The sequence below is a fragment of the Engystomops pustulosus genome, chromosome 3 (assembly GCF_040894005.1).
Source record: "Engystomops pustulosus chromosome 3, aEngPut4.maternal, whole genome shotgun sequence".
NCBI classification, from domain to species: domain Eukaryota; kingdom Metazoa; phylum Chordata; class Amphibia; order Anura; family Leptodactylidae; genus Engystomops; species Engystomops pustulosus.
Window position 1 is genome coordinate 36,585,023 of NC_092413.1, and position 27,222 is coordinate 36,612,244.

Below are 27,222 nucleotides of genomic sequence, written 5' to 3' on the forward strand. Positions count from 1 at the left end.
AACTGGAGGTGTTGAAGATGTAACTTCCTGAGCTCCTATTCCAATTGTAGTGTAAAATTATAGTGTATAATAGGTAATCATCCAAAAAAATAATGGGATCACATTCTATGTGCAAAACCAACTGCACTAGAAAATGTTTACCTATAGTCACCTCCAAATCTCCATATGGACCTACATATCTATCTAACTCTTTCTAACATCTATTATCTCATATATTTTTATAATCTCAACTATTTCTATAATCTATCTACTTCTCTCCGATCTGTCTACCTCTCTCCAATCATATATATCTCCATTTATGTATACAATGCACCTATATTCCACTGAGTTATTCATCTAGCTCCATATCTTTCTATACTTATAAGAGTGTGCCCTATTTTGATCACTTACTTTGTCATGTTTCTTCTTCATTGAGTTCATCTCTTTCTGTTGTTTCTTGAGCTGTTTCATGTAGGCCTAAAACCAATCATAAGAAAAATGCATAGAAAACATTAAGGAGAAAGTTGAACTACATGTAGAACATCAGATATGAATGTGGAACATACCCCTACTCGTAGTTTATACTATATCTGTCGAACTGTCCAGTAGCTTGAATGAAGTTTTTTTTCCCTCACATCCCCATAAAATGAACTTTGTTTTCTTGCCAGACATCAGCAGTGAGTCAGAGAGGGTGTGTCCGGTTGGCCGTGTCCAGCGGCTCCGCCCCACTTCATATCATTTGACTAAGGTGATGTCATCTAACATTCTTTACCCACTAACATTTGCAAAAAATACCCCATGTATGTACCTGATCACATGAAATCACAACATGCCTCTGTGGAGACATGATAAAAAGTAGAAGTCCATGGAGGAATGACATGAAGTTCTGAATGGTGAGAAGGAGGCATGGGGGAGCCACTGTACATGCTCCCTCTGACTTAATGATGATGTAACGTAAGATGAAAAAGTTGATTTTATGGATGTGAGAGAAAAGAAGGGTGGCATTTAGTTAATAGGGTTCCGTGGGAACCTGTTACTAGCTGTATTTGCCAACAATGTGGTGGCAGTTTTCCTTTAAGAAATTAAGAAGTTAAGGGGATTGCACCAGGATGGTGTAGATTTTGAGGCTAGAAGTCAGCAGGGGGGGAGGTTTTTTTAAGAATTGCTCAACTAAGGCCACAGACATAAAAATAGAGCAACTGATATAACAATAGGGGCTCACTTACTAAGGGTCCGAACGCTGCACTTTCGTTGGGTGTCCTGAATATTGGCTTTGCCCCTGGTTTTTGCGCCGGCTTTCACGCAACAGAAATGGGGGGGAGTGGCCGTCAGACAACCCGACGGATTTGGAAAAACCGCAGAATTTTAAAAACGATTTGTCGCAAGATCAAGCACCTACATGCACCAGGAAGAAGAAGGTGAACTCCGATGGATCTCGGCGCAGCAGCGACACCTGCTGGATATCGGGCGCACAACCTTAGTGAATCCCGGCAGACCCGGATCCTCGTCGGACAATGCGCTGCTGGATTGCGACTGGATCCGGTAAATAAATGTGCCCTAATGTGTTTATGAAAATGGAAGTTTAAGCACACCTACTTCCTCCTCTGTCACAGTGTCCCCTAAATCTCTATGTAACTAGTTCTTGGCCCACTCAGACTTAATAGATCAGGCAGCTAAGAAGCTTCTCCTTTATACACCTACAGTAGGACTTTTATCAGGGCTTGTACACCAGTTTTGGAATAAAAGACCTGCAATAGCATATTTCCCTAATATACCACCTCCACACAAGTGGGCATGGAGGGGGTGTGAATGAGGCCTTGCAGGGTGGCGTTCCTGCCCCACGCCAGGGCACCCTGTCTGAATGGACGCAGGTAAAAGTGCAATTCTGCTTCCATGTGCTAACATATGATAAATTACCCCCACTGTGTGTATGGATGAAGCTCTGAAAAAATATTAACCCAATATCTTCTGGAGCCAGATTCTCTATAGTAAGACAAAGGACTAGAAGAGAGTAGCATATGTCGTAGTTTTTAAATTGTGCAAATGGGTTCGGCAGCTTTTTGGTTGGTCTTCTTTCCCAGAACAAACATGGCGGCCACTTGTTGCAGCTGTGATGTGCAGCTGTGACGTGCACATACTCCCGAGCCACTGTGAGCCTAAGTACCGCGGTGGTCGGACAATCGTTTCTGCAGCTCTGGGAAGACACCTAAGACCTGAGCTTCTAGTCTCTCCTCACTTGAAAAAGGAATCACCGCTGATTCCGAAATGCGTTGTGTTACCGAGACACCAATAAACAGTTTTGTTGTGAAGTACTCTCCAAATCACTTTTGACTACCAGTGTGCGCCATAGTGACAATCACCCCATCATCCCATGTTTCTGCAGGGGTATCATGGTTGCTCCTGATGATGCTTCTAGCCCGTCGTACACTCTATGTGGCATGCGCCACTGATCTTAGTTTGGTCTTTCTAGCACCAGATCTGATCGAAACATGTGTCGGAGAGGTGCTGGGCAGTGTCTTCCATTGTGCTCTGATTTATCCTGCATTCAGGTAATATATTTCTTGATTTGTTTGCACGTAGCCATGGTATTTTGCGCTGATACGCACTTTATTATATGAATTTACATTTGGTGATCTGCTACCCAGCACTTTATTTTGTTTGTGTATTCACTTCTTGATTTTTTTAACCTTTTTTATGCATATTTAATATTCTTTTTTGGTGTGTCATTTAGTGTTTATGAGCTCAACCAGAGTTATACAGCGTTTCTATCCAACCTAGATATTTTTGCAAGTGCATTAATGTACTTATTCTATTTATTTCCCTTTTGTTTGGGGTGTGTATCTATAGCCTGTGCCAAATCATGTCTGAAAGGGGCGCAGGTTAAAGTGCAATTCTACACCTATGTGCTATCATATGATAAATTCCCCCCTGTGTTTATGGATGAGCTTTAAAGAATATTAACCCTTCTTCTGCAGCCAGTTTCTCCTATAGTAACACTATGGGGCAGATTTACTTACCGGTCCATTCGCGATCCAGCGGCGCTTTCTCTGCGGTGGATTCGGGTCCGGCCGGGATTCACTAAGACAGTTCCTCCGACGTCCACCAGGTGTCGCTGCTGCGCTGAATGCACTGGAGTTCACCAAGCCGGGCCGAGTGAAGGTAAGCGAGTGTCCAGCGACACTTTTTTTTTTAAAATGTGGCGTTTTTTCTGAATCCGTTGGGTTTTCGTACGGCCACGCCCCCGATTCCCGTCGCGTGCATGCCGGCGCAAAACTGAAAAATTTGGGTAACCCGCCGTAAAAACGTGAATCGGGCCCTTAGTAAATGACCCCCAATGGACTAGAACAAAACAGCATATGTCGACAATCTTACATTGTGCACATGGGTTCACTTACCTTCATCTGTTTCAAATCTTCAACTTTCACTTGTGGAATTTGATCTATTGCTAGGAAAAAAGAATACAATGATAGCAAAACCTTCCAATGTGCACTAATGAGAAGAATTAGAGCATTTGTACCTTTCTTAACTTCATTTGCTGTCCCGGAGGACGATGCAGCGGACGGCCTGAGCTCTGAGCTTGTCTGAGGAGTCACATTGGCTTTGGTATTATTCGTTTTCCCTTTTTTATCATTCTTTGTGTTGTCATTTGGCACATCAGCAATATCGCTCTGCAGGAATAATGATAAGTTATCACTGCCACAGAATATATATCCAACAATTTATAGATAACTGATATAATGTGCTCAATGCAAGCTATGTAAGAGGGTCTGATCGAGGACCATTTCAGTTTAGGCCATGGACCTCTATCGTTTCTGTATACACCTTGTAAAAACATAGCATTTGATTTACACTCTTCTGGGAAACATCTACAAAACTTTTTTTTTAATTTTTCAAAAACGAAGATTATCACACAATAATCCGTAAAAATTTCCAGTTGACTTAGTGAATAGATTATGGGCCAAATAACAAAGCACGTTTTTAATCCAATCGCTCCCATCACCCCCGCACCATTTTCAGCTGGGGTGAGAAGAAAACGTAGCATTCTTAATAAGCATAAATTTGCCTTAACAATCTTATCATCCATCATGGGGTTGTTGAATGAATATAGAGACGGCTCACAGGCTGCATAATGCCATTTAATCACCATATTGGCTTCGGTCACTGCCCACCTGAGGTCATTAGGGGGTGGTTGCTACCACATCCAGGAGTCTCTCTGAGACTACCAGTCCTGTCATGCAGCCTGACTGATACAGATCACCAGTAAACTCCCCATATATAAAGCAATAAAGTACAGGATAATTCAGCAAAAATTTACACAAATATTTTGCTAACTATTGATACCCAAAACAGAAAGTTCCTACAATTATATGCCATTGTATTTGAAGCTATGCCTTCATGTAAATAAAATCTACTTACAGTTTCAATACCCATTGCCCTCATTTGGTCTGCCCTCTTCTCAGTAATAGACAGGAACTTCTTAGGATCTGATAATGCATCAACAATATCTAAAAAGAAGGAAGCAATAGATGATTTCAGATACTTTAGGTGGTCATACACATTATCAGATGAATCTGCCGATTTTCCTTGGCCGGCAGCTACTGCTAGCATCTCCTCCCATAATAGACGGCTTGGTCAAGCTTGCATGTATTTTAGTGGGGAGAGGGGGTAAATCAATAACCCAAACACCTCTAGCAGCAGCTTATATTCCTTGAGAACAAATAGATTGGCATGAAATGCCCTTGTACAATATGCTGCTATAAAATAGAAGAAGAGATCACACACACTGGCTCTCTGTAGCTTTAGCTAATTAAGAGCAGCAGCATGGAGGACATTATATTGCAGCACCAAGCAGTGTTACCGTCCATCCAGCACAAGAATGAGACGGTAAAAAACTCTCCTTCTCTGTAGTCTTTTATAGGCAGCAGTTATCTGAAAGCTAATGGTACTGCTCCAATGACCAAATTTATGATGGTGAATAGAGAGTGAGGGATCAGTGCAGTAGGCAGAGGGGGCAAGAGTGGAATCTGATATGAGGAGAAATATGTTGTATAAAAAATACATTTTATTCAGATTAAATTAACAAAGTGGAAACCTTCTGCTCATTTGCTAAATCTCTGTTAGTCAATATACACTCACCGGCCACTTTATTAGGTACACCATGCTAGTAACGGGTTGGACCCCCTTTTGCCTTCAGAACTGCCTCAATTCTTCGTGGCATAGATTCAACAAGGTGCTGGAAGCATTCCTCAGAGATTTTGGTCCATATTGACATAATGGCATCACACAGTTGCCGCAGATTTGTCGGCTGCACATCCATGATGCGAATCTCCCGTTCCACCACATCCCAAAGATGCTCTATTGGATTGAGATCTGGTGACTGTGGTAGCCATTTGAGTACAGTGACCTCATTGTCATGTTCAAGAAACCAGTCTGAGATGATTCCAGCTATATGACATGGCGCATTATCCTGCTGAAAGTAGCCATCAGATGTTGGGTAAATTGTGGTCATAAAGGGATGGACATGGTCAGCAACAATACTCAGGTAGGCTTTGGCGTTGCAACGATGCTCAATTGGTACCAAGGGGCCCAAAGAGTGCCAAGAAAATATTCCCCACACCATGACGCCACCACCACCAGCCTGAACCGTTGATACAAGGCAGGATGGATCCATGCTTTCATGTTGTTGACGCCAAATTCTGACCCTACCATCCGAATGTCGCAGCAGAAATCGAGACTCATCAGACCAGGCAAGGTTTTTCCAATTTTCTACTGTCCAATTTTGATGAGCTTGTGCAAATTGTATCCTCAGTTTCCTGTTCTTAGCTGAAAGGAGTGGCATCCGGTGTGATCTTCTGCTGCTGTAGCCCATCTGCCTCAAAGTTCGACGTACTGTGCGTTCAGAGATGCTCTTCTGCCTACCTTGGATGTAACGGGTGGCGATTTGAGTCACTGTTGCCTTTCTATCAGCTTGAACCAGTCCGCCCATTCTCCTCTGACCTCTGGCATTTCCGCCCACAGAACTGCCGCTCATTGGATGTTTTTTCTTTTTCGGACCATTCTCTGTAAACCCTAGAGATGGTTGTGCGTGAAAATCCCAGTAGATCAGCAGTTTCTGAAATACTCAGACCAGCCCTTCTGGCACCAACAACCATGCCACGTTCAAAGGCACTCAAATCACCTTTCTTCCCCATACTGATCCTCGGTTTGAACTGCAGGAGATTGTCTTGACCATGTCTACATGCCTAAATCCACTGAGTTGCTGCCATGTGATTGGCTGATTAGAAATTAAGTGTTAACGAGCAGTTGGACAGGTGTACCTAATAAAGTGGCCGGTGAGTGTATATAACCAATTGCTTCTGACACTAGTGTTTCTTCTTACCTCCAAATCCATCAGGAACATAGGTCTTCAGAACAATATTGCAGAAGATCGTTGGCAAAGAAAGTGGCTTGTTGCCCTCATTCCGAAGTGAAATGTGCCGATATCCAGCCTGGAGACCATCTAATGGTAATAACCTCTGGCCTATCAGTTTATTGTTGTCATCATACACTGCTATCCTTAGCACAGCAAGGTCAGGTAAGATAACCTGGTAGGCAGAAGAAGGTTACTTACAATATCTCTTACACAATTTCCTGTATACAATACAATTCGACCAATAGAAGAAAGAATTCTGACCTTTCGGAATACAAAAGCTTCATCATTATAAACTGGGTTAAGTCCATTGTTCATCACCATACGAGTCCGGAACTCCTTCCTTATAGTGTCTGTTGGCAATCCGTACATATCAACCTCAACATAGGTCCCAATTTTTTTGTCTGAGAGAAATTGTCCAGATATAACCTGTGGCATAATAAAATGGTCCATTATACTATGTAGACAGTTTCTGTCTTCTCCTGTCCTCAATACAGCTCTGAATAAGCGCTATGAAATGAATGGATGGAACTGAATGTTACAGAGTTAAAGGGGTTGCACCAAAATTGCAGGTTATCCCATCAGCTGTGGATAACAAGCTGATCGGAAAGGACCCGACTGCAGGAACCCCTACTGATTACAAGAACGGGACCCCAGCACACATGGGAGTGGGGGTCCCATTGGTTGGAGCAGTCGAACATGCATTCTGCTGCTCCATTCAATACTATGGAAGTGTCATAAATTTCCAAGTACAGCACTGGTGTATGTCAAGCTCTCACTAAGTTTGAATCATTAGTGAGAATGAGACCTGGGGGTCCTGTTTTCATTATTGGTCGATCAGTAAAGAACACAGCATATTATTTGTCAGAGACAATAGATATGTTAACTTACTGTCTTACCTTCCCAGGCAGTGGTTCCTGCCGCAATTACAAAGTATTCCACATTTGGAGACCTCATAGAGAGGTGATCGGTTTCCCTGTAAAGCTCCTAACATGGAGAGGGTGCTATTCACAAGAACTACTCACCCTATGCATTGGCAGGGTTGTTGCATTTTAATGACCATGTAGGCAAGGGTTTTCTGTAGAAGTTAACTACTGCACTGGTAAGGGTACTATTAGTAACCTATAAGTTCACCCTAAAGAATGCTGCAAGTGCTTCCTCTAAATGGCAATATCAAGGTAGTTACCTGAACAGAGCAGGTGGCTGCAATCACTCCATCCACTGGAGTCTCGGAGAATGGGTCAAATGTTCTGTCTGGACGTCTCATGAAGTCTGGCTTAAGAAGGTACCTGGTGGATGGCAATTAAATATTTAGAATATCACTACATAAATGGGATGGACAGTGTGGGCTCCAGGGGTGTAACTACAGGGGTAGCAGCCATAGCAGCTGCTATGGGGCCCTCAGTGTCAGGGTGCCCCAGCATCTGGGGCATTGGGTGTGTATTGGGTGTATATATGCTGTGTGTGTGTGTGGTGTGCATATACGGTATGTGGTGTATGTTTATGCGTTAACGTATAACAGACTGATCTACAAATAACTTACCCACAGGATCCATTGTATTCAAACTTCCCTTGGTTCAGTTGCATTGCTAGATCTGTCAAAATAAAAATATTCTAGTTCAATAGTTCATAATACACTAGTGCACCACACATAATTCATCAGAAGAGTTATGGTTTTCAGCAGATATGGAGCTGTGTTGGACCACAACTCTGGTCCTTCCAGTATTTCACAAAATATGTGTTTCATGGGAGAGGAAAGTAAGTCGTAGCCTTGCATGGTGACTTATCTGTTTAAACAAAGTGTTGGGGCATGTTGAAAGTCCTTTCCCCAACACAATCTATCATGGAGGAAGGTCAGGAGACGCTGATACACATAAAAACTGTTGGTTCCCTCATAATTGGTGGCTCCGGACAACTGTCCTCTTTCATGTATATGGAAGCCCATGGTATTACAACTCAGTACACAAAAGGTAATTGACTGACCCATGGCTCCTACCAATTTTACACGTATGTAAACATTAACACCTTCTGTAGTATGATAGAAAGTCTTCCAAGCAACTTCCAAGATCAAGTCAACTTTCACTCTACAAGCTTCTGCTTGGAGTTGTAGGTTTACAACTATTTAAAGTCCGTAGATTGAACACCACTCCTTTAGAGTATCAAAATTCTTCATATATGAAATGTGTAGATATTCTACATTAAACGCCATCTTAAGGGAGTACTTCCAGCTCCAAAATCACTCAGTAACACTGGTAACACTCCTCAGAGCCCTTTGGGTTCATTAGCATAATTATTCAAGTTGAATTTAGAAGGAAGGAGGCCATGGATAACAAATATAAGAAGATTACCCTAGTCACCAGTGTCGCTGGTTTATCAATGCTTGATTTTGATGGTAGATTTCCTTTAAGCACTGCTTTACTGACTCCGTCAAGAGCGGAAAAAGTTTTAGAATGTTGACTAGAATGCTATTGTTCTTCTTACATTTGAGGCGTTATTATGAGATGAACTGCGCTTTACATACGCTAGGTCCTTGAAGGACTCTGAACTCCTCTAAGATACCTGATCTCATAACTGATCTTGCTATTCTACCTAATTCTGTAATAAGATTATTCATACGTTTACATTTCTTACATTCCCCTTGGTGTTAGCTGAAGCCTATTTTGGAAATCAAAATAATGGAAGATCGGAGGGAATCAGATAAGATAGACACAGAGGACTATTATTGTCTGTATCTCTGCATGAAACCGGATTAGAATTCTTAGCGTTCACCAAAACAAATTATTCCATCCTCATTAATGCCGCATGGCTTGTACATTTGCTAATTAACATGCAGCGCACACAGCAGTTCTATATATAAACTGGACTGCTCATTGACTCCATCCTTTGTCAGTAAACATCTTAATATCATTTGAGCGTATTCCATTTCCAATAGAAAAAGCCAGAGGCATTTGTGGAGCATCTGCTTTGGACGTTAGAAAGCAGAGGCCTCCTTGGTTTTCAGCTTGACTGGGCGTCACATCCTACCTGGGGTCTGAAAGTTCAGGGAGACCATCTGGCATCCGGCGTTCCAGAAAATTTGAGGCATATAATTACTGGAATCCACTCGCCCCCCCTTGGGGTAGATACGACTCATCTGACGTTTGTTATAGCTATGAATATTGTTAAGGCAAGCAAAAGTCAAACCAAACATACACAAAAAGATCAACCTGTAAGATGCTCCAACACATAAAATATTAACACATTTATTGTATGAGACAATTGTCTATTTTTTCAGTGGTTCACTTTGTAAGTTACCCACATTATAGTTCGGGTGCAGGTCACCAACTATTTATACCAGCGACGCTGTGTGATATTTGATCACCCCTCTCTTTCTCTATCTTCTTCTTTGGGCGCCAATCCGACTGTTTTCTTTTGAATTGTTGAAAGATAATATTTTGAAGTATATATTATAATAACTGTGGCAAATTTTGAAAAATATGGGCACTAAGGAAGTGTTACTGAAGCTATTACACTACAGCCGCGTGCATACTCTGCTCAGTCAGTTGTACACATGTTCTCAATAGAGATGAGAATAAACTATAAGCAGACACTGGTGAAAATAACTTATCTTCTTGAAGACCTTGAAGAAGAACTGTCACCAGAAATTTACCCCTCACACCAGTAATAAAGGGTCAACAGTCCTCCCCATATCACCTAAAATGATCTTCCACTCTGTACTCTAAATACAGCTGTTTTCTGATATGCAAATGAGTATAAAAGAGTAAAATATTGAAGAGAAGAGTAATGCCTTCTCCAGGCTGCCAACAAACCATGCCTCCGCCCACAATTGGCGGAGCCAAGCAACGGTGGGCGGAGCCAATATAGACAAAAGCATAAAATGTTTGGGGAGCTATTTAACTGGTGGGAGGAGGCAGATTAAAGCTGGGACACCTTTACTACACTTTTCTACATAGGCATAGTGGCCGGCTCCAAGTCCCCGGACAGCTTGGTGCGCACTACCCGGCCAGCGCACAATTGTCATGTCAGCTTCACAAATGTGCGCTGACCGGCCATGCGCAAAAAGCTGTGGCGGATCAGGAGTCGGCACCCATGCACATCAAGACAGAAGAGGAACTGCCCGTGGTGTTGGAAAGGTGAGTACTCCCGTTTTTTTTTTTTTTTTTGTGCTGGCCATACTGGGGGCTGGCAGGTTATATACTACACGGGGCTGGGTGGCAGGCTATAAACCAAATGGGGCTGGCTGGCAGGCTATATATTAAAGGAGGCTGGCTATATACTACAGGGGGCTGGCTATATGCTACAGGGGGCAGGCTGGCTATAAACTACATGGTGCTGACTGGCTATATACTAAAGGGGGCTGGCTATATACTACAGGGGCTGGCTATATACTTCTGAGGGCAGGCTGGCTATAAACTACTGGGGGCTGGCTGGCTATATACAGGGGCTGCCTGGCTATATACTGGGGAGGCTGTGACCAATGCATTTCCCACCCGAGGCTTAAACTCGAATATGTAGGTTTATCCAGTTTTTGGTGGTAAAATTAGGTACCTCAGCTGAAGTGCCACTCCCTTGCAGCTACTCAGCTTAGACAAGATATGAGTCTTCACTGTTCATTTTCATATGACCTTGGAGCCAGGGAGAAGATTTTTTTTAACAGGTAAAAGGTTAGTAATTATGAAAGAATTAATGCATACAACCCTGTCATTTTTTTTAAACTATATTTTTACTCTCATTTCTACATATATTGACATTTATAACCCAGACCCTTGGAACATAAGGCATACAAATTATTTAGATGTGGTGCACTATATATTTCTGAATATGTAATGTATTTTTAATGTTTTTTTTCGAAAATATTCAGAACTAAAATTTGGGCAAGTTCTAAAATTGTCAAAAAAAACCCTTTTCTGCCCATTGCAACCAATCAAAGTGTGGCTTTTATTTCTTCTAATGCTCTTAAAAATGAATAGCTGAGTTATAAGACCCACATTGAATTGTCCAAGTTGTACATAGAAACCATAAGGATACTTCACAAACTCAATAGCGTGCGTCTTCAAATATCCCAACCCCACAGACTCGTTGAAGGACGACATGTTGAAATGGATGTTTCGTTCTAAAGGGCAAAAGGATACAAAAAAACCCATTGATTACATTAATTATTACTTAATCGTCATGTATTACAGTAGATTCAATTCTTCATAAACCAAGATGAATCATATAAAATGAACTGAAACAAAGGTTACAATTACCATAACAATAGAAGAGCCTTGGATCGTGATATGTTATCTCTCTATACAAAGCATATGGCAGATCACACTGTCAGTAAATGCTGATTATAATGTACAGTAAGATGGTGCAGTCTAGGCCTAGTTCTAACCTTTACAAGCAAAGTGGTTGTGCACAAGTCCTTATTCTCTATTGGCATCCATCCTCCTACAAGGCCGGCTCAGACTCAAAATAGGAGATCCATGAAAGCCACAATCTAACTTTTATGACATATATAAATGATATGCTGTGAACATGATTGATTCATCAACCCTGGGTTTCTTTGATTATTAGTAAATAATCACAGCAGGAGGAGATTAACCCCTTAAGGACGCAGGGTTTTTCGGCTCATTTCTCGCTCTCCAACTTCAAAAATCCATAACTTTTTCATTTTTACGTGTACAGACCTGTCTGAGGGCTTATTTTGTGCGTAACAAATTTTACTTTCCCGTAATGTTATTTATTTTAACATGCCGTGTACTGCGAAGCTGAAAAAAAATTCCAAATGTGGAAAAATTGAAAAAAAAAACGCACGTGCGTTTATTCTTTGGTTCGGTGCGATCGCAGTGATACCAAATTTATATAGGTTTTATTGTGTTTTAATACATTTTCAAAAATTAAACGAATGTGTACAAAAAAGAAAAAAAATTTTTTGCCATCTTCTGACGCTAATAACTTTTTCATACTTTGGCGCACGGAGATGTGTGAGGTGTAATTTTTTGCGAAATGAGGCGACGTTTTCAATGCTACTGTTTTGAGGTCTGTGCGACATTTTGATCATTTTTTATTTCATTTTTTATGTTATGTAAAAAGGTGTAAAAGTCGCATTTCGGACATTTGGGCGCCATTTCCCGCCTCGGAGGTCACCGCCGCCCATAACCGTTTTTATATTTTGATAGATCGGGCATTTTGGGACGCGGCGATACCTAATATGTTTGTGATTTTTACTGTTTATTATGTTTTATATCAGTTCTAGGGAAAGGGGGGTGATTTGAATTTTTAATATTTTATTAATTTTTTTTATTTTTTAAACTTTTTTTTTTCTTTTTTTTTCCACAATTTTTTAGACCATCTAGGGTATATTAACCCTAGATGGTCAGATCGCTCCTACCATATACTGCAATACTACAGTATTGCAATATATGGCATTTTTGCAGGTCATACATTACAATGAGCCACTGGCTCATTGTAACGAACCTGCATAAGCCATGTAGCCTGGTGTCAAAAGAAGACCCGAGGCTACCATGACAACCAATCACCGCCCCCCGATGACGTTCGGGGGCGCGGCGATCGTAATAAAGATGGCGGCGCCCGTTGAGAGGGTTGAGAGGGTTAAGTCGTTGAGAGGGTTAAGTCGTTGAGAGGCAAAGTCGTTGAGAGGGTTAATAGCCGCGATCGGTGCAAGCACCGACCGCGGTTATTAGCGGTGGGGGTTTTGTGCAAAATGCAAAAACCCCCACCTTTGTATGAAGAGGACTCAGCCCGTGAGCCCTCTTCATACATTCCTTATACCTCTGCGCTGTAGAGCTACGGCGCAGAGCGTTAAGGGGTTATGAGATTGTTCATAGTGTCCTAACCACAGGCTGCTTGTTATAGAGCAGGAGGAGCTGAGCAGATTGTACATATTGTCCTATCCATGAGCTGCTTGTTATAGAGCAGAAGGAACTAATCATATTATACAAAGGGTGCTGTCTCCAGGCAGCATGTTATAGAGCAGAAGGAACGAATCAGATTATACAAAGGGTTCTGTCTCCAGGCAGCATGTTATAGAGCAGAAGGCACTAATCAGATTATACAAAGGGTTCTGTCTCTAGGCAGCATGTTATAGAGCAGAAGGAACTAATCAGATTATACAAAGGGTTCTGTCTCCAGGCAGCATGTTATAGAGCAGAAGGAACTAATCAGATTATACAAAGGGTTCTGTCTCCAGGCAGCATGTTATAGAGCAGAAGGAAATAATCAGATTATACAAAGGGTTCTGTCTCCAGACAGCATGTTATAGAGCAGAAGGAACTAATCAGATTATACAAAGGGTTATGTCTCCAGGCAGCATGTTATAGAGCAGAAGGAACTAATCAGATTATACAAAGGGTTCTGTCTCCAGGCAGCATGTTATAGAGCAGAAGGAAATAATCAGATTATACAAAGGGTTCTGTCTCCAGACAGCATGTTATAGAGCAGAAGGAACTAATCAGATTATACAAAGGGTTCTGTCTCCAGGCAGCATGTTATAGAGCAGAAGGAAATAATCAGATTATACAAAGGGTTCTGTCTCCAGACAGCATGTTATAGAGCAGAAGGAACTAATCAGATTATACAAAGGGTTATGTCTCCAGACAGCATGTTATAGAGCCGAAGGAACTAATCAGATTATATAAAGGGTGCTGTCTCCAGGCAGCATGTTATAGAGCAGAAGGAACTAATCAGATTATACAAAGGGTTCTGTCTCCAGGCAGCATGTTATAGAGCAGAAGGAACGAATCAGATTATACAAAGGGTTCTGTCTCCAGGCAGCATGTTATAGAGCAGAAGGCACTAATCAGATTATACAAAGGGTTCTGTCTCCAGGCAGCATGTTATAGAGCAGAAGGCACTAATCAGATTATACAAAGGGTGCTGTCTCCAGGCAGCATGTTATAGAGCAGAAGGAGCTGGGCAGATTGTACGTAGTGTCCTATCCACAAACTGCGTGATATAGAGCAGGAGGAACTAATCAGATTATACATAGTGTGCTGTCTCCAGGCAGCATGTTATAGAGCAGAAGGAGCTGAGAAGATTGTACATAGTGTTCTACCTGCAGGCAGAATATAATGTAGGAGGCACTGAGCAGATTGTACATAGTGTCCTATCTTCAGGCAGCATAAAATGTAGGAGGAGATGAATAGCTTGTATATAGTGTGCTAGCAGTAAGCAGCATGTCATAGAGCAGGGGGATCTGGCATATTGTACATAGTCTTCTATGGGTAGTTATTGGGGCACATGATTTCCGGTGCCCCTTCTGCATGAATCTGACGCTCCCTGCACTCCCCCGACAAAGTGCACCAACTTTTTTGGTGCACCTTTAATATGGGGCGTGCAGCACACTTCTGTCGGACTCTGCATAAAAGTGGTGCACGGTACGACTGAGCACCAGAACTCCCTAATTTGTATAGCATGATGACTAGTGCAGCCACGTCACAAATAAGTAGCATGGAACTCATACTGGTATGTGTCTCGGACACTTCTTAAATACATATGCAAGCAGTTTGCACGAGAAAGAATGTGCAAAGTCCAACAGAAAACTGGTGCAAGAGCATTAGTAAATGTGCCCCATTATGTTTTAGAGCAGGAGGGGCTGAGCAGATTATACGCAGTGTCCTATCTTTAAAGAGCATGTTATAGAGCACAAGGAGTTGAGCAGATAGGACACTGTATACAATCTACTCAGCTCCTATTACAGAAACCCTAGGGCTGTATCATGTACTATACATTTATTTCTAAATAACATGATGAAATTGCATTGTGACATCCTAATATACCAATGTTGTTTGCATTCTGTACCTTGTTTCGATCTCAATAAATGTTTTTTGGACCCATGAATAATATGTTGCAATGTTCTATAATTTAGCGTGGTCCTTCTTATACTCTGCTAATTTATCTGCTGATCTTTCTGGTGTTGAGATAACTATACACTGATCCTAACTGGAGTCATTCAATGTTAATAATAAATGGTGTAATGATGGTCATATCTCCGCATTGTGAGTATTCTGCACTGTAAGGATCTGCAATGGGAAGGACATTCTTCATCAGTTCTCTTATGGATAATATGTACTAGTTCTCCCTCTAGTGGATAAATAACTAAATGAATCTATAACAATTTTTAGTTTATTTCAGATTTAGTTTTTGTTTTAGCAAAAATTTAAAGAGGACCTCATCAGACCCATCTCTAGGTAAATAGTAATGTTTTGCATTTTAATCAGGGGCAACTAGGGACTTGGTAAAGGGTGATTTGGGACACTAAACCACCGGTTCATAAGGACCTATGTCCTCTTTAAACCAGTATTTTGTGTTATTACATCATCATTTTAAGAGAAAGCTACACACACAAATATATCTATCTAGATAAACATTGAGAAAATAGCAGCACTCCAAGACTCAATTGCCAAAAAGTAGTGTACCTTTATTCCAAGACTTGAGAAAGACTCCAGATCTTAGGGGTCAATATGTTACAGTGGTCAGTTGAATAAAGGTACACTACTTTTTGGCAATTGAGTCTTTGAGTGCTGCTATTTTTTCAATGTTTATCGCTTAAAGGGAACCGACGACCAGGATTCTACCTATAAAGGTAGAATAAGTGGTAAGTGGATGTGTGGGACGTGAGGATAGCCCTTTTTAGAGCTAATCCTCACGTCCCCGCTATCCTTTTAAAATCTTTAATAGCCTATTATGTAAATTTTCTAAAGCGGCTACTGGGGCGTGGATGGCCGGACATGAGGCTACACGTCGCAGCTACTCCACGCCCCAGTAGCCTCTTTTCTCCTCCTGCCCGACATCTTCGGTGTGCAGCTCCTCGTAGCTGCGCACCCTCATCCGAGAAGCCGGCGTTCTGTGTCCTCTTCCGGCTTAGTATAGATTGTTGCTGGCAGTTAACCTTAAAAATTTAATAAATCTTTATCTTTCACCCTTCCCCAGTTTCAGCTACAGACGCAGAGGGTGAATGTATTTATGTAATTGTCCGCTCAATCTCCCTGTAACTCTTTCTCCATTTTGCCTTTATATGACTTGCTGGAGGGCGGTGCACTTTGAATGCCTATATCTTTTGCAGCAAACTAGAACACAGTTCCGGTGTCTTTTGAAAGAGGAAAATCTCCACTTTGTGGATTGTGTTTCTAGGTGCACAACTAGAGATTTCCATTGCTAGAACTACATTTGGGAATAGATAGCTGTATAAAAATTTTTTTCTCTGTCTATGTCTCTGTTTCTGTGGACATTAGAAACACAATCTTGGTACAAGGGGAGATTCTCCTCTTTCATATGAAACCAGAACTGTGTTTCTAGGTGCCAGAAGATATAGTTGTTTGAAAGCGTGACGTGTATACACGTGTACAATTATATCTTCACAAAATATGTACAATTTGGATTTATATAGCTGTATGAAACTCATGAAAGAGTTTATAAAGAATTGTATATGATATTCATATGCCCATACAAGGGTGGGTAAACAAAGGATATAGGCCAGTGATGGCGAACCTTTTAGAGCTGGAGTGCCCAAACTTTATCCAAAAGCCACTTATTTATTGCAAAGTGCCAGCACAGCAATTTAAGCAGTAATTTATTTCTCCTTGTTCTTTGATAACTTTCAATTGTTCAGCCTCCTAAGGACACCAACGCAGTTGAAAGGAGGAGGGCAAATTAGCCCATCATTGTAGGAAGATTCTGCAGGAAGATTCTTTGAGTCCTGTCTGGTGAACTTCATTCTGGGGTGATGGCCTGGGTGCCCACAGAGAGGGCTCCGAGTGCCGCCTCTGGCACCAGTGCCATAGGTTCGCCAACACTGATATAGGCAGTACTTGTCATATGCCCTAATAACATTGAATATTTTCAGCTAGACCTTGGCATGCCATCCCTGTGACACAATAAAAAAGGGTCTACCATTGAATACTGCAGTCGGAGTTGATTGGAGCATTTAAAGTGTTAAAGTACAGAGATATGAGTGAGGCTACAACAGTATACTAAAGCTATAACCTACTCTTGATGTTATGGACATAGTTTGCGCCATCTGCTTTACTATCAGTATCTTATAATATAGAAGACTATCATATGAGTTTTACCTTCTGCCACTTTGAACCCTTGAAACTTTACTGGCTGTGCGTAGTTGATCATTGTGGATAAAAACGGATGTATATTGGTTGTGGCGCCTACGTATTTATAATTTGCCATCCAAGCTTGTTCATCATCTGCAGTGATTGCCCCCTGGAATAGTAACATAAAATCTATATCATCATCAATAGTCATGGTAGTACGTTCATTTATCCTGTTACATAGTATAGTAGACCAGGACTAAGCAGTGGTTTAGACTGAAACTTAAACACCAATAAAGATTGCACCCGAGTAAGGAAAGTGAATGCAGTTGCTTTGTGAATTTGGATTAGACTGCAATGGTTCAGGGTGCGTTCAAACATTGGGGGGGATTTACTAATTGTGCCGCAAGGACGACTGTCGGCATGGGAGATCAGTCTCCGCAAAGCACAGCCCGATGTATTAAAGTGGCGCACGGCTGTCAGTGATTACTGGGTAGACGGAATTAATCAGTCGTGCGCCAGAAAAATGGCGACAGTAATGAAGTGTGCGCCAAAATCTTACATGGACTGCTCCTTAATTTTGCTCTCAGACCAATTTTTCCTGGTCTATCGTGCGCCAAAAATTGTGTCTAAAAACGTCGACAAAATACACATAAATGTGGAGGATAATGTGGAAACGTTAGGCCACGCCCACTTGTGCCAAAAAAAACCCTGAGGTGTCGGGATAGTCGGAAACATCTGTTCTTTCTGGCGCAAACTCATTATAAATGATCCGCAACAGTTCTGCGCCAAAAAACATTAAAATAACGGCATTTTTTTTGGCGCAGATGCGATAACACATGTGCCCCATTCTGTTTTTTTAGATGCAGTTTTTGATGTCCAAACCAGGAGTGGAGTGAAAAAAGACCAGCTTCTCCCAATGACATGTTCTCACCCACTGTGATCCACACCTGCTTTTGGCTTCAAAAACTGCATCTGCAAAACTGAAGATGCAAACGCACCCTAAATGAACTCTATGGCCCACATTTATCAAAGTGGCACATAACTAAATGTGAATATTACTTGCATATACATTTATGAAGTGTTTGCGCCTGTTTTGTCATGGCTGCATTGTGTCTGCAGCACCACACAACAAGGGAAACAAATTGGGGGGGTGGGGGGATTTAACAATGTGTCTCAGGCTCTGCCAGTTTCCAGCTGGAAAACCCTAGTCTTTTGCTGCGCCAGATTTATCACTGTGATGATGAATTCTGGTGCAGTTTATGACTGTCGGTTCCTACTTTAGACCTACTTTTAGTTGGTCTAAACTGTGCGCCAGAATTTTGGGTTTACTGCAAGCCACACCCCTTTCTCACAAGGTCACTCCCATTTTCCCGAAGGTCATGCCCCTTATCCGTACAAGTTGGAAAAGTTCCAAAAAAAGATCTAAAAGCCTTTAGAACTGTGGTGCAAGGCATTAATTTTGCTAAAGTCTGCTATGGGGCCCAACCTCTCTTGGTTCCGCCCCTGGGCATGTCAATACATCCATGTAAATCACAGAACATTTTTAATTATTTGGGAACATCCCACAATTCACGTGTATTCCCCAATCAGTCAAGTACTGGTAATATAACTGGTATACTGGTAATATAAATGGTTTGTTCTCACCTTTTTGTTGTTGTTTTCTTGTTCAGGATCTTCAACTACCTAAGGAAACACAAGTATACCTTAGTACAAAATGTCATACAAGCGAAGTACCATATTTTTCGGACTATAAGGCGCACCAAAAATGCTTTGATTTTCTAAGAAATCCAAGGTGTGCCTTATAGTCCGGTGCACCTTATATATGTACTATTCTACAAACAAGATGTACTGTACATTTAAGTGTTTAACAGCTCCACCCCCAGCAATATCCTGCTACTGTACACAGGGTCCCTGGCTCCTGAAGTGCCCTGGCACCACAACCAACATTGTGCCCATCTTGCCCTCCCCTAGCACGGAGAGACCGGAGCTGCCATAGTGCTGACCACGAGGCAATCATCATCATCATCAGTAAGAAATCCCCCATACCTGACAGCCCTGTAACAGGGTAAAGAGCCACAGGGAACCCCACAGGAATAACACCCTGACTGAGTAGGGAAGGAGAAGGGGCAGAGGGAGACCGCTTAACCCCTGCTGCATCACCCTGCATTCACCCCCAGCAGCCCATACCTCTAAGATCGGAGCTCTCTGACACGCTGAAGACAAGTTTCCAGGGAACTGCAGCTGCCTTGAACTGTGCACAGGTCTGTCACCTGCTGGTCATTTTTAGTTACTGCATTTGATCTTGCGCCTTAAAATCTGGTGCGCCTTATATATGAACCTAGATGTATTAGCAGGCATTTATTGGTGGTGCCCTTATAGTTCGGTGCGCATTATAGTCCGAAAAATACGGTAACACCACAAAGAAAGTCCACGAGCCGGTACACACCTCGCCTATGAACCTTTTGCCAGATTGTGCCTTATTAAACTACCACCCCCCTCAGGTAGGGTATGAAATGTCATATCTAGAATTCCATCTTTTATGTGAAAACTCGCCTGTTTACCTATAAAAAAAATCATGTGACATTGAGCAGGGAAGAGCCTATGGCGTGGGAAGCGGGATCCAGGGACCACTTCGGACCACCCCCTCATGAATATGCCTGACCGCTGTGAGCTTGGTCCGGCGTTCCTAGGGTATGGCGCTGCAGTGTCTGCTAGCATTATCAGGGGGGTTCCAATAAAGCTAGCAGTTTAACACTGCTAAAAATGCAGTAGCGCTAGGAGCTGCTTTCTTTAGTAAGCAGCTCCTAGTGCTTTTTTAGTGTGACAGGTCCTCTCTAACTATGTTAACTTTAAAAAAATAGCAGAAAAGTGAAGTTTACTTTTTTAGCAATGTTTGCCGCCGCCTCCTTCTGGCTCAGGTCATCTGCTGAGAGCTCGCTTCCAAACTTGTATTCAGGATGAGCTTCCTCCTCCTGATCAGCTGACAAGGAGAAAGAAAAAACTTGTCATATTAGCAGGAAACACATATACATGATATACATCCGTAATAGTAATAGTAGTAGATTGATACTGATGGAACATATAGCAATATAACATTAACATTGAGATGCTTAAAGGCCAATGTTCCCTACCTACTGTACATATAAACCCAGGGGGTGCACATAATGTCCCTAGGGGTTTATCCACTTATCTTGATGCTGTGCATTTAGTGTATACCCAAAGCTTTTGGGGTATTTTTGGATGAGATGAAGGAGTAGAAATTATCTTTTCTAGTCCCATCTTCATCTTTATCGTTTGTAAAGATCCATAATATGGAAGAATTGGAACCGGGACGCAACATTAAAGTGTAAATACCATTTTCAATTTCTTCCTCGATGTCATCTTCAAGGATGCTGACAGGTGCCACGGTCTCCCCAGCCTCCATCATGCTTTTCAACGCCTCTAGTTGTTCTATTCACAAAGAAAACAAGTACATATATTTATATGTTGTACAGGATATGATCATTATGCATTATAAACAATATCTGATACAGTCTAAAACCGTCACAAATGACAAGCATAGGTATAACATTACTACATAATGGGAATGTGATGCCCCTGTATGTTAAAGTTTATAAAACATAATCGTTTTTGCACCTGCTCCTTAAAGGGAACCTACCACCACAAATCTACCTATAAAGGTAGATCGGGTGGTAGGTGGATCAATGGGACGTGAGGATAGCCCTTTTAAGGGCTAATCCTCACGTCCCCGCTCTTTTTTAGTGTGGAGTAGCCGTGCCGTGTAGCCTCAGATGCGGCTACTCCACGCCCCAGTAGCTGCATAAGAAAATTTGCATACAAGTCTAATAAAAGTTACTAAAAAAGAGCGGGAACGTGAGGATTAGCCCTTAAAAGGGCTATCCTCACGTCCCATTGATCCACCTACCACCCGATCTACCTTTATAGGTAGATTTGTGGTGGTAGGTTCCCTATAAGGGATTTTGCAGATTTGCGTCATTCAGTAATAGAGTAAGATTGCAATACCCTGCACCAGGCAATATAAATATTGTGCAGAGTTTTTCACCCCGGATCCCATGCTGCACCAACTTTTACCGCCAGTCTTTAAATGTATACTTTTGTATTAACGGGGTTATCACGTTTTGTAAAATGTTATACTATTGGCCCCAGGTGGTGTAAAAATAATAAAAAAGTAAAACTTACCTCTGTCTGGCTCCTTTGGCCATATGAATACCTCTTATTGTATACAAGGGCTCAGCAGGGGGGATGACATGAAGACAACGCAGGGCGCTATAGGGTGTAGCAGGGGTACGCTATCAACTCAACGTCATAGCTGAACCTCTATAGACTAAAAGAGGCCGAAATGAACGAAGCTGCTGCACTGGGTCAGAGTTAGGCTACATGCACACGAACGTATGCCCGCCGTGCCGTAGCCAGGTCGCCGCAATGGAGAGGAGGAGAGGTGACCCCTCCCCTCTCCATAACAATACACGGTGCATGGCGCCGTAACATGGAGAAAGATATCCTATCTGTCCTATCTTTTCTCCGTGTACAGAGCGGAACAGTGCACTCCGTGCGGCCATTGCCGTCTATGGGGGACGTAACAGTGGCAAGTATTACTTCTCTATTGATTTTAGACTACCTGTGGTAAATAATGCAACAATTGAAACTGAAAGGGAACCTGTCATCAAGAACAGGAGAGGGACCGCATTCTTTATAAGGACAGGAAATAGACAGGGAGAGGTCAGAACAAGATTTCGAGAGACACTGAGATTTTAATCAAAAAAAGGAGGCGTGGTTCACTAACAGCCTGGAGAAAACATAACTCTTCTATTCAGAATATGACTCACCTATAATCATTTGCATAGCAGAAAAATGTCTGTAATTAAGGTACAGGGCCTCAGTGGCAGATAATGTTAGGTCATATCGGGAGGACTTTTAACCCTTTACCAGTATGTATTACTGGCTCGAAAATGGTCATAAAATGGTGACAGGTCTTCTTTACTTTTCAGTCCTCTTAAAGAGTATATGTTTTCATTTAACATTTTCTTAGATGTTTAGTAAAAGTAAAAGTGCAGTGAACTACAATATTGCCTTGGCTTAGGGTAACGTATTAGGGAATTGTATTATGTGCAGTCATTAGCAGACTTAGTTATTAGCGTAATTGCACATGCAATTCGCCAATATCATGGATGAGCTGATGCATCCATGATATCTCTATGGACGCCCGGTACAGAGTTTAGATTACTCCTGGTCATGTTTGCGATTTGACTAGTGACGATACATTAGGGAATTATTTCTGACCTGAATTTGTGGAGTTTTTTTGTAACGTAAAACCTCTATGGTATCCAAGGATGGTCTAAAAATTAGCAGAATATAGTGAAACCTTTTAGAGGCGGTCACCCACGTGGTCTTCTTGGTAAGGACTTCTCAAAGAAGACTGCTAGCATGCATAACATAAAGGGGCACTGTTCTGAAAAAGGGGTAAGTAATTTAGAGAGGTTTCACTGTACATGAACACATACTTCTTTCCACTTCAGGCTTCAGGCGCTTGTTTTTTATGAGGATTTTCCTTTTCAGGTCATTTGGAGAAGGTAAAGATCTCCCCGGATCCAGCTGAAAAATAGGATGAAGAAAAATACAGCAAAGATGCAATTAGTCTTATTGTCTCTTGGGTCCATTCTGCACACAATAGAGGTCATTTACAAAAGTGCAAAACATGCAGGCGTGCAGAGCTCCGCATACAGTGGGAAAGCAGCTGCATCTATCTGTACTGTAGCACACATTGGTGAATACATACTGTACATCAGAGATTGGGAACATTTCTCTGTGTCTGCTTTCTGTCATCCTGTGTAATGCCCCAATTCTCAATATCTCAATCACGTCATCTTTTAACAAACATTACAAAAATAAGCAGTCCAGTATTTAGATGAGGAGTAGCACTAAATCTGGTTATTATGTTTTGTTTTATTATATGGTTGTTATGTTTTTATTATTAGTTTTAGCAGTTGACCATGTCTGTCTGATTTTCAGGGATGTGGGATAGAGATCTAGCTGCTGTGACTCACTGCTTCACATGGAGTCAAAGCTGCTAGATCTCAGGAGTCAGAGGACATGTTATTAACACATGATACATGTTAATCTTGAGAATGGGAGTCCGTTGACTGTACGCTCGGCTACTTTCAGCCATCCCATAGACATTAATGAAAAAGGAGTAAGTGTTCTTGAGATAAGTGTAAATCTCGGAGGTGATACCCACACCTACCATGTATTTATGAAATATCCTTTGGATATTTTGTAAAAATAAAGATGGAAAAACCACTTTAAGCCACATTTCCACTCTCATGCACACCAATGGATGCTCACCTTAACCGCAGCCCAGTCAAAAATCAAGCACTTCGCACCCCTCCACTCTCCATAGAAAACCGTCCGGGGCCAAAATGTACACCAAAATATAGGATATGTCTCATATTTTTCAGTGTACGGTCACAGTGTGGTGGCACAGATGTCCATGGGCAGTGTGATCTGACCGCAAATTGTGTGGCTGGATCCCATTCCCCATTATGTTCGTGTATATGGGGAATCCTGTTATCCTGTTATTTGTTATATTTTAAGCAACTTTTAAAAATTATACTTTATATTGTTTCAATGTGTATAAAACATATATACTGTTAAAGAGGTTGCTCATTTTTGGCTTTCCCTTTTTTGTCCCAGTCAGGTGGGGAATCTGACAATAAGGGGGTCATTTACTAAGGGCCCGATTCGCGTTTTCCAGACGTGTTACCCAAATATTTCCGATTTGCGCCGATTGTACCTGAATTGCCCCAGGATTTTGGCGCACGCGATCGGATTGTGGCGCATCGGCGCCGGCATGCGCGCGACGGAAATCGGGGGGCGTGGCCGAACGAAAACCCGACGTATTCGGAAAAACCGCCGCATTTAAAAACCGAAAAAGTGTCGCTTGGGATGCGCTTACCTTCACTTGGTCCGAGCTGGTGTATTCCGGCGCGTTCAGATGATTTTCAGCGCAGCAGCGCCACCTGGTGGACGACGGAGGAACTACCTTCATAAATCCTGTCCGGACCCGAATCCTGTGCAGAGAACGCGCCGCTGGATCGCGAATGGGCCGGGTAAGTAAATCTGCCCCTAAGTGTTCAATTCCCCTGCAGCGCCACCTCAAGGAACGCAAGGAAAGCACAGCTCCCAGTGAAGTCAGTAAATTGTCTATGTCATGGTGGGTCCTCTACACCAGATATCTGTAAATATATATATATGAGATTTATGACTATAAAAGTAACAATGAGTAAAAAGGTGGTGTGCTGCTAATTTGAGTTGATTTAGTATGGGATCTTAGTTGGTATTTTAGACTACGTAAATGACCTTTATTGTTTGTCATTGGTGCTATTATTATTCTATCTATGGCAAACCTATTACCATTTTTACTTTTAAATTGCTAACAAAATCTCACAATAGGATGTCTCACAAGGATCACCTCTACTCATATATACTCATATCCAGTCATATGAACATCACTCAATCAGGAGTTCCCTCTACGACCCAGTGCCGAAAGAAACAGTAGACGTCCATGTATTACTGTAGGAATGATCGCCATGAAATGCTACATGAAGTCATTGGTTAGATGCATATTTTTCTATAAACGTCTTTTAGGAAAATTAATGATCAGTTACAGAAGGGATCAAGTCACCCTTATTAAAAGTTCACGGCAAATCCACAAGACATTAATGTCTGAGAGATCCAAGTCCTATCATTGGCCATCCAAATCCATTCATAATCTTGGGGAAACTCTCGGTAAGCTGGAGGCTGAGGGACCTCTTTTTGGAGATAGATGCGCCACACAGGAGGGGTCTAGACTCATCAGATATTCATGTCATATCCTGGACAAGCTATTATCATTATCTCTAAAATAAGACCTCACAGATCAACAATGTAAGTAGGAATAATTGTCCGACATGATGGATCTATTATACTTTATACCTGGACTAAACACTTGATAGTTTATCGGATAACTCCTACCTTCTATTAAAATTAATGGTCAACTAGGTGGAGTCAGAACAAAGACAGATATGAAACAGGGACCTCAAACTACAATATACAATTGGTGCAACTTCTGCACAACACATGGTATTGACCCAAATAGGGATCTGCACATACTTCTCTGTAGGTGAAATGTGATTCTGATTTACAAAGAAGTTTTTTTGTCGCACACTGTCTCGCCTACAAAATCCCTTGTACATCTGGTTCAAACACCCTCCATGGTTATGTACTGCATGGTACGTAATTCAAGACGGCATTCACTTTTGAGCACCCAATGAAATAGTTACCCTAGTTATTTCACCATGACCAAAGACTGGAGTAGGACTAGGAAGTGTCAAGGCTGGTGAGTGGTTCAATTTTAGTTGTTTAGTTTGCAAAATAAAAACATAATGAGGTCACAAACTAGTAATTCAGACATACAGTGCTCTACAGCGTAAGGAACAGAACAGCAACACACGTAGAAAGCAAGTGATATTACGTCCCAGGCATACCAGCCAATGTCCAGCCAGCCTCATCAGGAGTGGACTACCAAGCTTAGGAGCCAGTGATCCATAAAAACAGTAAGTGGATCGTTTCTTAAAAGGTGCATTTTAGCACTTTTTATAGAGGAACGTTGGTTGATATGCCCAAGTAGCGGCAAAAACTCAACTCCAGGTCAGTGTTTAGATATCAGAAAAATCAAGGCTATGCTAGGACATGATGCAATTGAAGCAATGAGGCTTAGGAAAGACACAAACAATAAAGGAACCTCTAGGATAGTGTCGACAGGATATGCACAAATTAGCCTAACTGTAGGATCATGTTGTAGTAGCTCCAATACCAAAACTCTGTTCTTACTACAAACATCCAAATACAAATATAAGTAAAGTCTTATTGAGTAGTAGCCAGTAGTTGTGTCCTGGTCATCTGTTTTATCTATGGGACTTATTTGCACACGTTAGTCCTTCAGTTCCAAAGAGAATTAAATGTTTTGCTAAGTGTTAAGGGGAATGGACACTTATGTCAAAAAGGGTAAGTATATTAGGGTATTCTATAGGCCAACCCTTTAAAGGGCATCTATCACCAGGATGAAAGACTGTATGAAAATGAGCCCAAGGGCATCCAGGCTCCATTAACACCTATGGAGCCTGAAGCCCCTCAGGATCATTTGCATACAGCCCTACATCCTGGTGGTAGATGCCCTTTAAAAGTCCAGCCCACAACATTCAATACATATCTGAGTGTAGGTATACTAAAGCTAAAATGTAGCCCTGAATTCTGCCATTCACTCTACCTCTTGATGATATGATGATTTTAGCTTCAATCGAATAAAGACCCTTCTGGACTTTTCTGGCAGGGACTTACCAAGTAAGGCATCCTGCATGTCCTTTTCATAAAATCATAGAAGACTGATTTGCAATATGTGCAGCTCCTCCTGCTCTATAACATGCATGCAGATAGGACATTGGCCCAGCTTTATCAAAAGTAGTGTGCACCATTTTTTTTTAAAAACATGTGCACATGTGCATGTGTTTTTTTTTTTTTTTTTTTTAAAAAGGGTTTTACAATTATGCAAATGAGCCAGACAGGCATTGGGCTCCATAACTGTTAATGAAGCCTGGAGCCCCACAGACTTATTTGTATAATTTTTAAAGCCTTTTTAAAAGAAGAAGATAAAAGAAGAGCAGATTCAGCCAGCATGTTAGTGTGTTTGGTTTGCAATCCTTCATCCTGGTGGTAGATGTCCTTTAAATA

The 27,222-nt window shown here is 41.7% G+C and overlaps 1 protein-coding gene across 5 annotated transcripts in view; it reads right to left on the minus strand.

The window, feature by feature from the left end:
- Nucleotides 1–27,222, minus strand: part of PLCB4 (phospholipase C beta 4) — a 233,484-nt gene that overhangs the window by 44,310 nt on the left and 161,952 nt on the right. For all 5 annotated transcript variants that reach the window (XM_072140486.1, XM_072140488.1, XM_072140487.1 and 2 more), the window contains 15 exons: nt 22,959–23,049; nt 20,791–20,886; nt 20,316–20,416; nt 19,081–19,119; nt 17,464–17,605; nt 11,417–11,501; nt 9,413–9,537; nt 7,932–7,983; nt 7,575–7,677; nt 6,653–6,817; nt 6,359–6,563; nt 4,396–4,484; nt 3,497–3,647; nt 3,375–3,424; nt 391–456 (listed from right to left, as the gene is read on the minus strand). In XM_072140486.1, coding sequence (XP_071996587.1) covers nt 391–456; nt 3,375–3,424; nt 3,497–3,647; nt 4,396–4,484; nt 6,359–6,563; nt 6,653–6,817; nt 7,575–7,677; nt 7,932–7,983; nt 9,413–9,537; nt 11,417–11,501; nt 17,464–17,605; nt 19,081–19,119; nt 20,316–20,416; nt 20,791–20,886; nt 22,959–23,049 — 1,560 coding nt within the window. The remainder of the gene's footprint in view (nt 1–390; nt 457–3,374; nt 3,425–3,496; nt 3,648–4,395; nt 4,485–6,358; nt 6,564–6,652; nt 6,818–7,574; nt 7,678–7,931; nt 7,984–9,412; nt 9,538–11,416; nt 11,502–17,463; nt 17,606–19,080; nt 19,120–20,315; nt 20,417–20,790; nt 20,887–22,958; nt 23,050–27,222) is intronic.